Genomic DNA, 9,386 nt, shown 5'->3' on the forward strand with positions numbered 1-9,386 from the left:
TCAAGTCACATAGGTCTTTAACTTCTCTGTTTTTCCTTGAGATTTGTTAAATTTTGAATTGGTATGTCTAGGCTAAAGAAGGTGTAGAATTACTGGAGGGGAAAAAAAAAAAAAAAAAAAAAGCAATGTTCCTGCACGTATCCCTAAATTAAATACATTATTGTAGAATGTACCATTATGGCAAACTAATTTAGCAAACCCACATCTAATGTGGACACTGCATCAGGCTTTCCTTGTCTTTCATAAATACATTTTGCATATAACCTGAAGCCATGCAAAAAGTTAAAGACTGACATATTTTCATCTCTATAAACGCAAACAAAACAGAAAGGAAGGAAATGAATGCCAAGATGATTATGAATTAATACAACATTGACATTAATGTTTTTGTTTTCAAACCCTGTACTTCATAGTAATCAGGTTCATTAGAATATTACCATCAAGTATTTTACTGAATGCATGGACTCAGCAGCACACAAGAGTGCAAGGAACAGTCTTTTGGGGTTAGAGATATATATTAAGAAAAAAAAAAAACCACCCACACTTCATTCCAAATACTAGAATGTATATATTGGTTTACTGATCACCTACTCTCCCAGTATCATGGAATAGCTGAAAATGCAAATACTAACTATTAAATCCTTAAGTTCTCCTAAGTTGTATAAGCAGTCTAGAACAAGAAACATGCTAGAGTGAAATGTCTCAGGTAAGCACAATGCAAGGATGCCCTAGATTTTACAATAAATGAATGATTCAAAATATATAACACAACTCCTTTATCATCCTCTAAGTTGTCCAGGACTGCAAAGTAACTATTAGCTTCCTCTATAACACATAAGAAATAGTTCTGCTTATAGGCAATAAGATAAATTCCCTAAATTTGGCCTCTTTAAAGGCAAGCAGAAAAAGCAAAGGAACGAGCCTTCAAAGAACAGCCAGAGAGAGTCCAAGATTAGCAGCAGTCTGTGGGCAGGCAGTGATACATCTGCATCAGGTCTGCATACAATGATACTGTTCAAAGCGAGGGATGCCGTCTGAGCTTTCTTTCATTTCTGAATTAATTCACAAACTATCATAAGGTGGAATGCATACATTATTCTTGCTAAGGAGAAGATATTACATCTGCTATTGCTGCTTCTTTTTATTACCCAATACACTAGATTCTTATGGTAGTTTTATCTGAAAATGAGTAACAAAGAAATATCCATCTTACAGCTGTCAATTCACAGCCAAACTTCATTCACCATCCAGACAGAATAGCACCTCATCTTTAACTGTGACATTTTGTATCGTAATGAAACACACTTGGAACATAGTTTTCCTCTTTTCCATTTATAAGGCAGCTTAATCATTCATAGCCATTTAGAAGAAACAGGCATGTTGAAATGAAGAGAGTGAAACAAACTTTCAGATGCATCTAGGCATATAGATTTTGGACCAAATTCTGTCCTTGGCTATGGATCTCACACTGGAAATAAAATGCTCAAAAGAGTAAAACATATATTACTGATTTTATCTTCACAACTGTCCTGTTTTGCATCCCTGGGGCTCTAAATAATCATTTCCACTTCTGATGAGAACATATCTTTGTGTATTAATTTTGCTGAAGAATTTAGATCAAAGCCATAAACAAGTACAACTCTTTCTCACTGACTTTGCAGGGAAAGAAAACTCACAGGACTTAACCAATTACAGACTAAACATAACCCTCCAATTCTATGCAACTACTGTGTTTTACTTGAAATGACTCTGTATTTCCTCATATTTTAAGCTATTATTTATCCATCCATGAGTTAGGCCTGACAGTTATTTAAGCCTCTTCTCAGACAGACCACAGAACGGTCTGGACTACTCTACTGAAAGAATACTAATATATAGATGTAACTATTTCATTTGAGACTGAGAAACATGTAGCATAATCTTACATGGGAGGTATATCTCTGCATCTGAATACGTTTACAATCACTTCTCTTGTACAATTTCTAACTAAACTCTAACGAGAGCTCTGTCCTTCCCCAGAAGTGAATTTTCACTGAGAAAGCAGGAAAAATGAATCTAATGTGTGTGTCCATCTTCCTCTCAATAGGATGTGCGGTACTTCTTACAGAACTCCATGCCACCTTTGGTGCAGTTAATGGCACTGCAAATTAAGCATCAGTGACCTTTTTCCTTCCTAAGGATGCTTTAACGGAACAGTGCAAAGACCAAATATCCTGTAAACAACAACAACAAAGGCTCCGTAGGTTCCTGAATCCAGGTGCTGTAGCCATAACTTTGGACTAGCAATTATTTTCAAAAATGCATTATTCTAGTAGTATTCTGAATCTTTCTTAGCCAGTATTTAATAATTGTATAGGCATGCAATTCATCAGCCCTGTTTTTCCTGATGTAGCCACTGACAACTTTCAGTGAAGTAAATTCAAGGTGTGCCTGCAACTCTAATGATAGAAGTTGGCTTTGAATCTTTTGGAGCTTATACATATGACTCTCACAAGCAAAGATGAACAAATCCCCAACCCATAACTCATTCAATATTTTGCTTTTTTGAACAGCGAAACATTCATATATGAGCATGCAGATGTCAAGTTAGTTCTACCAGTGTTTGTCAACAAGTAAATCCATTAATCGTCATGATTCCCATCTACCTTTAGTCCCATCTAGAGTCACTTAAAATTTGAGGTTTCACTATAGTTGCGCTCTCTGCAAAGTGTAACCAAATTACTCCTTTCTTCCCTTTAAATTATTCTTTCCCTATGTATAATTTCTCTTTCTAGAATTCTCCTGCATCTGCCTCCATCTGCTCAATGCCTTTCAAGATGACATGACTTACTAGACCTTAGTTAAACACTCTGGCATACCAGGATTTTCATACTTTGCCCCAGACTATAAAGAGAGGAGTTTGGGACTCTACAGAATTGTCCTATGTTTATCGTTACAGAACTCTTCCTGCCCTTTCTGAAATCAACGCTTGCCATCATAAAGCTAAGTTCTCTAGAGCAGAAAATGTCTACCTCCATTGTTACTTATTTGCACAGCACCCAGCACAACAAAAAACCCTGGCTTAACAGGATTCAGCTGCTAATATAAATTACAACCATTTAAAAGAATCACGTCTAATAGTATTTCAGTAACATTCAGGACAACAACCCCTTCAGAGATTTCACAATCACAAATAAGGCCTGCTAGATTTATACAAAAATTTGTTCTGCTTCTTGAAAACACACACTTTCCCTCATTTTTAAGCATACAATTTTTAAAAGCATTTAACATTGGCTAATGACTCCCATGTCAATCATAAACGTTCCCAATGCACACCTCCGAAGTTAGGCCAATACCTAGATGCTTCAGAAAATTGCCCCTTCCATACAAGGTATTGGCCTCTTTTTACCATTATTGTTTCTTCTCTTATGACAACTTGAAGAACTGTTTGAACTATAAACTTTTCAGCTAACCTTGTGACTTTTTGACTGTAATCAAATGTAATACTTCAAATGTATGCAAAATAGAAGGTTAGGGAAAAGTCGAAGATTATTTATAAATAGAGATTTATTCTGCCTTACCGTACAAATGAACACTTAAAAAGATGATCTCAAATGAATAGTGATTACTTGTAGCACTACTAATGCCAGTTTTTGAAATACAAAACACAGACCAAATCAATTTTGGCTCTAGTACCTTTGACATGCAGTTTTCTGATCAGCTCCCATAAGCTCATATTTGAGTCACTGTTGCCTGGTTCCATTAGAGCATAGGCCTAACTAGTTTCCTTTTCTTTACATACTTCATATTTCAAAATATTTGGACATTTCACAATGAGAAGAGTGTCAATTCAATTAACTTCTGTGGGATAATCACACTGTTTGGGTTTGGCCTCATGCCTTGAAGAGCCCTCGCAGCAATGACCCAGAAATACACTGTCTAGCAGGTGTCACTGCTTGAGGGCATCACATCAGGAGAGCAATAATATGACCAGTGTTCGGCGTTGCTTTACAGTACTGTATGTAAGCAATTGTTAAAACACATGTAGCTTACTAACTTATAGCTTGCTTATGCTGACAAGTTACTAACCTACCAATCAAATTTCAGAGAGCTCCATTCTATATTAATCGAAATTAAGCCCAGGAGAGTAATTCAGTCGGTTGTGACACTCAGAGGCTTAACAAATACTCTACGTTTGCATGAACCAAAGACTACTGAACCGTGTTGAAACATGGCTTTGGAATTCTTCCTTCTGTCTTTTCAGTGTATTCTAGTTAGACCTCAGGCTTTTCTCCAGAATCATCAGGGCTTGGAATTCCTTTATCTAAATTAAACCTAACGTGCTTACACAGTCATAGGATTCACAGAAATGAGGCTTTCCCAAAACCATAGATAAAGACTGTTGCAATTAGAAACACTGCTTATGGCACCAGCATTCCCATCTACATAGCAACAATACACAGGGTAAAAAGGCATTAGAAGAAAATACATTCTGATTTGCACATTAGTAACATGCAAATATGAGCTGGCCCAAAATCTACCAAAGTTAACAGAAGGAATGACACGGCCCTCCATAGCATTTGGATCTGTCCAATAATAAAGAGAAATATGTAAAAATGGAGAGAGGGAAGGTGCTCTGCACCCTGTCAAGTTAGTTAGCACTGTACTTAGGCAGCGCCTCGAGCCTGCCAGAAAGAGAGAAGGCCTGTACCAAGAAAGAATGATGTCAGAGTCAGTTCAAAGACTTCAGAAGAAAATGTAAGCATCTCACCAATAAAACTGCAAATGTTTACACAGATTCACTCTTAGGAAATCTGCTGTGTCACAATAAATTGTTAACAGTAACGCCATACAGCTAAACTGGTTGCCCACAACATTAGCCTCTCACCTCCCTTTCACATATACAGGAATAAATATTTCGCATGCACATTAAGCTTTACGTTCACAGACTGCAAAGAATTCATTCATGTGATTTCTAGGGTCTTACAAACGGTTGACTTGTACATAGGACCTAGGAAAATACAGTCAGTAAGCGTCACTCAAAACCACTGAAAGCCTACAAAGGGAAGTATTCTTCTAGCCCAGCAGTTATTCCTAGGTTTGTAAACATTTAACAATAGTTTCTTTAAGGTTCTGTACTATTGCAAGACTTCTACCGATAAACCGCCATGCCTGCTTCCGTAAAACAAACAACATCCACTTCCTCCAGAGAAACATTAAGAACCACTCACGTTTCACAGCACCAGAGACACGAGAGGCAACTAACGCGCGACAGCGCGTGCCGTACCCTAGGCCAGCGCCTGACCCCAGGCGCGCGGTCCCCGCTTACGACGACAAGTTGCAGCAACATCTCCCAAGTCAGCTCCAAGCAAACAGGCCAGGGCGAAGGCACGCAGTCGCACAGAGAAGCGACGCGAGAGGCAGAAACACGGCAAAAGCTACTCGCTGCAACCGAGAGCAACCCCAGCTCTGCCGCTCTGGCCCAAAACCGCCTGTTTCTTGGGGAGCTGCGGCAGAGCCGGCTGGCGGCGGCCGGCACCTCGGCCCGGGCCCGCGGCGAGGCCGCCGCCGTTCACGCGCAGGAGCGCTGCGCGGCCGAGCCTCCTGCCAGGCTGTTCGCCCCGGACCCCGGCGGCCCGCGCGCTTCGCACCTCGCAAACGCCGAACCGCGAGGACGGGCCGTTCGCTGGCAGCAATTTCTGCCACACGGGCCCGACTTCGCCCCAGCCCGCTCCCCAGCCGCCCCCTCCCTCCTCTCGCCCCAAAGCAATTAAAACACACACACACACACACACACACACAACAGGTAACGCTGATGATATACCGCCAGGTTAATGCTGTTCAAGGCCCCACATGAGCACCCCTGCTAGGTTAGTTAGTCGCTAGCAACATCTTGCTTGCTCCCGCTGGTGACTCACTCACAGGCTCACCCCCGGGGACGGATGGAGGCTGAGGTGTGCAGGGGAGCAAGGAGGTAGGAGCAGCCTGGCTTGGTGGTGCACGGTTCCCCCCACACACACACAACGGGGCGCTCCCGTCCAGCAAGGAGGAAGGGGGGGGGGGAAGGGGGAGAAAGGGGGCAGGAGCTGAACCCGGTCCCTTCCCCCTGAGCCGAGGCGAGAACCGAAGGAGACGCCGCGGCCTGCCTCCCTCCCTCCCGCCCGCCCGGCCGCCCGGCTGGCCGCGGCTCCGGCGCGGAGGCGCACGCTGCCGAGGGAAAGGCGGCGGGGGGGGAAATGGCGCAGCCCGCGGCGGGGAGGGGCCGGTTCCGCCACACACCGGCCGCGGCGCGCTGCCGCCTCCATCTGCTGTGTGGCGGCCGCGGCCTCCCAGGGCGAGAGGCGGAGCCGAGGCGGAGCTCGCCGCCGCCGCCGCCGCCGCTTCGCCGCCGCCTCCCCCCTGCCGGCCGTTACCCGCGGCCGTTACCCGCGGCCGTTAGCGCTCTCGTTCGCAGGTGCTGCCTCAGGGCTGAGGAGAGCGCCATGGCGGCCCCCCCCCCCCCTTTCCCTCCCCTCAGCGCCTCTGCAGCCCCACAGCCGGGCAGGTCGGGCGTCCCTGAGGGCGGCAGTGAGACCAGGAAAGGGTGTTCACTGCTTACAAACAAACAAACAAAAAAAACCCCTCTGCTCCCCTCTCAGGTGGGTCTTAACCTCCCTGAGGTAGGGTCCTGCGGCTGCCTCCCTCCTTCCCTTGCTCCTTGCCGCCGGGTTGGCTGCTCCGAGCAGCGGAAGGATTTCGCAGAAGGATTTTGGGGAGAGGGAGGTTGTCCCCGCTGCGGTGAAGCGGGTGTTTATGTCGCACTTTTTTTTTTTGGGGGGGGGGGTTTACACGGCGCTGCAGGTGCCGGTCCGTTTTCGTCCCCCCCCCCGTCCGCTGCTGCGGTCACGGCGCTGTGGGGGTGTCAGAAATGGGAGCGCGACGTCTCTCCCTCGCTCTGTCACATCGCCCTCTTCGTCCCCGTACGGTTTTGTCCTTAAAAATACCGGTAGATCCGTGCCGCAACGCTTGTGCGACTGCGAGTTGTGCTGCTGAGGTGGTTACATGCCTTTAGCGGCACCAAGGTGGCTTTCCCTGGCGAAGCGAGGCCTATGTGCTCCCTCGTTTTTTGGTGGCGTGTGTCCCCGTTTTAGCGATCGCATCCTTTGCTGTGTTCTCTTAGTTGGGCAGGGCGAAAGGAAGGGGCACGGCTGGGCAGCGCTGGGGCTTTTAACCTTCGTTTTGTGCCCCTCGTTTGTAGGTTTTGGTGCGTTCGCTAATTCCTGCTCATCTGCCAACGTAGCTGAAGATTTGTAAGGAAAGAGACTGATTTGTTTCATGGCGGAGACTGGAAGTGTTAAACGTGGCTAGCAGAGGTGAAATGAGTAGCTGTTAGTACTTTCTGTCTTATCACATACACAAAAAGCATGCTCTTTCTGTAGGTTTGCAGGGAGTGTAACTCCCAAAGTTGCAGTCTCAGTCTTTTGCCTTCTCCTTGTCAGTCCGTGTTTAATTCACATTCCTGCCTGCACACTGAACAACATCTGAGTTATTTCTGCTCGGATTCATTCTAAGACAGTGACAGTCTAGAGCCTCTGCAATTTTAGATACGTTGTAGGGGAGTTTTTTGTTTGTTTCTGAGGGATGTGAAAAGGAGGAAGTCTTAACAACTGAAATTATCTTACTGCTCTAGGGGCCACCTGGATTCTACCTTATTTGAAAGTCATCTCGAATAATTTTCTGTCTTTTTCCTTTTGTTTCCTTGTGTTTCCTTTCCTTTTTGTTTTCTTTTTTTTTTTCTTTTTTGGCTACCATTCACTCCCCTTCCTCCTTATTATGTCACATAAACATCCTATTAATCCCTATGATTCTCTCCCGATTGCCTTCTTCCCCTTTCCAGCTCCCACATCATCCTGAGGAAGACTAGGGGATTCTGCTGTTCACTGCTATCCAGCTGAGTGTTGTCAGCCCCTCTCCATCCCACTGCTGCTTGTGATTATGAAAGCAAAGCTGATACCAGGCTAAGCACCGACAGCAGCAAGGCAAAACACCAAGCAGCTAAAGATAACATCCTAGAGAGCGAGAGGCCAAGGCTGTTGCTTCTTGTGTTTACAGCAAATTCTAGTTATTGCTGCAAAGAAGATGACCTGAACTATTCCTTCCTATTGCAAATTTTAAAACACCTGGACAGCCCCAACCAAATCAGCCTTTTCCTGGCCTAAAGAAAAAACAAAGCGTTCTATCAAGTTATCACAGTCTTCCATGAAAGAGCTAAATTTTTTAGACAAATTCTGTGGTTGACCAAAACCTTACGTTAAATTGAGGAAGGCAAAGCTGCATGTTGCTGACATTTCTATGTGTTCTGTGCATATCTTTATGTGTATCAGGACTGGTAAGACAGATTAATGGTAACACATAGAAAATGGAGAAGTGACTATGCCAACTACATACAGTAATTTTAATGTGGGAATGACTGGGATAATATGGTCAGGCATGTCCAGTGTCAACTAAATAATTTCCGGGAGCCTGAACAGTGACTTGTTAAGGTGTCTTTTCAGGCACTGGCAGAACATTTTCTGATGAATTTTCCTGCTGCAATGCAGAATCATGTTGCCCAGAGTGAGAGACTGCAAGTTCAGAAGTGATTTAAGTTAGTATGCCCGATAATGAGCTGGGCTGATGAAAGAACATTCCCTTTCTTGCTGCTTCTACAGATGATAAGTCAATACAGCAAAAATTGCTAGAAGATATTAGTCTGCTCCCTAAGACGGGAAGAAACAGGACTTAGGGGTACAGAATTTCTCTTCCAGTTCCGTGTGTTTGTGTAGTTGGTAAAAGTGCAGTGTCTGCTCCCTAATGAATTCTAACTAAACTTTACGGAGAGGAAGGGGAAAAAAAAAAAAAGGCTGATCAAGTTTTCGTTATGCATGTTACAGAACCAAAAAAGGGCATATACAAAATTATTTTCCCTTTTCAGGTCACCTTTCAGATACTAAGGTCATGATAAACTGTCTCAGCACTTTTACAAACTGGAGTCTACTCAAACCATAATGCTTACAAAGTTTCACTTTTGAATAGGCCTGATTTTCTCTGTCATTTGTTTTCACTTTTATTTCTCTACAGAACATAAAAAGGCAGAAAAAGATTTTATTTTCCCCTACATAGCATATAATTTACATCAATCATCCCAGGAGGTCAGTACCACTGGGGTGTCATTTAAATACAATGAATATAAAGTAATGAAGCTCTTGCTGGAGTGGATGGCCGCAATTCTCGGAGAAAGAGGGAGAGAGAGAGTTTCCAAAGCATGCGGAGAAAACACAACGGGAGACCGAGTGAATTCATCACACCACAAAAATGTCTCCGTCCTGTCGACAAAGTCATTAAAGGAAAATGAACCATTGTTACTTTAGACGCTTGCATTCCTTTGG

The 9,386-nt window shown here is 44.1% G+C and overlaps 1 protein-coding gene across 8 annotated transcripts in view; it reads right to left on the reverse strand.

The window, feature by feature from the left end:
- SUPT3H (SPT3 homolog, SAGA and STAGA complex component) overlaps positions 1-6,315 on the reverse strand; it is a 303,750-nt gene extending 297,435 nt beyond the window's left edge. For 2 of the 8 annotated variants that reach the window (XM_009667976.2, XM_068936987.1), the window contains exon 1: positions 5,902-6,205. Coding sequence is in view for 2 of the 8 variants with exons in the window: in XM_009667973.2 (XP_009666268.1) it covers positions 5,267-5,329 (63 nt within the window). In the remaining 6 variants the exon portion in view is untranslated. Of the gene's footprint in view, positions 1-3,675; positions 3,700-5,210; positions 5,230-5,266; positions 5,524-5,803; positions 6,206-6,258 lie in introns of those variants that run through there. The other 6 variants (XM_068936984.1, XM_009667978.2, XM_009667975.2 and 3 more) reach the window with 6 other exon arrangements.
- Positions 6,316-9,386: the final 3,071 nt, after the last annotated feature.

This window comes from Struthio camelus, chromosome 3 (assembly GCF_040807025.1).
Source record: "Struthio camelus isolate bStrCam1 chromosome 3, bStrCam1.hap1, whole genome shotgun sequence".
Classification (NCBI taxonomy): Eukaryota; Metazoa; Chordata; class Aves; order Struthioniformes; family Struthionidae; genus Struthio; species Struthio camelus.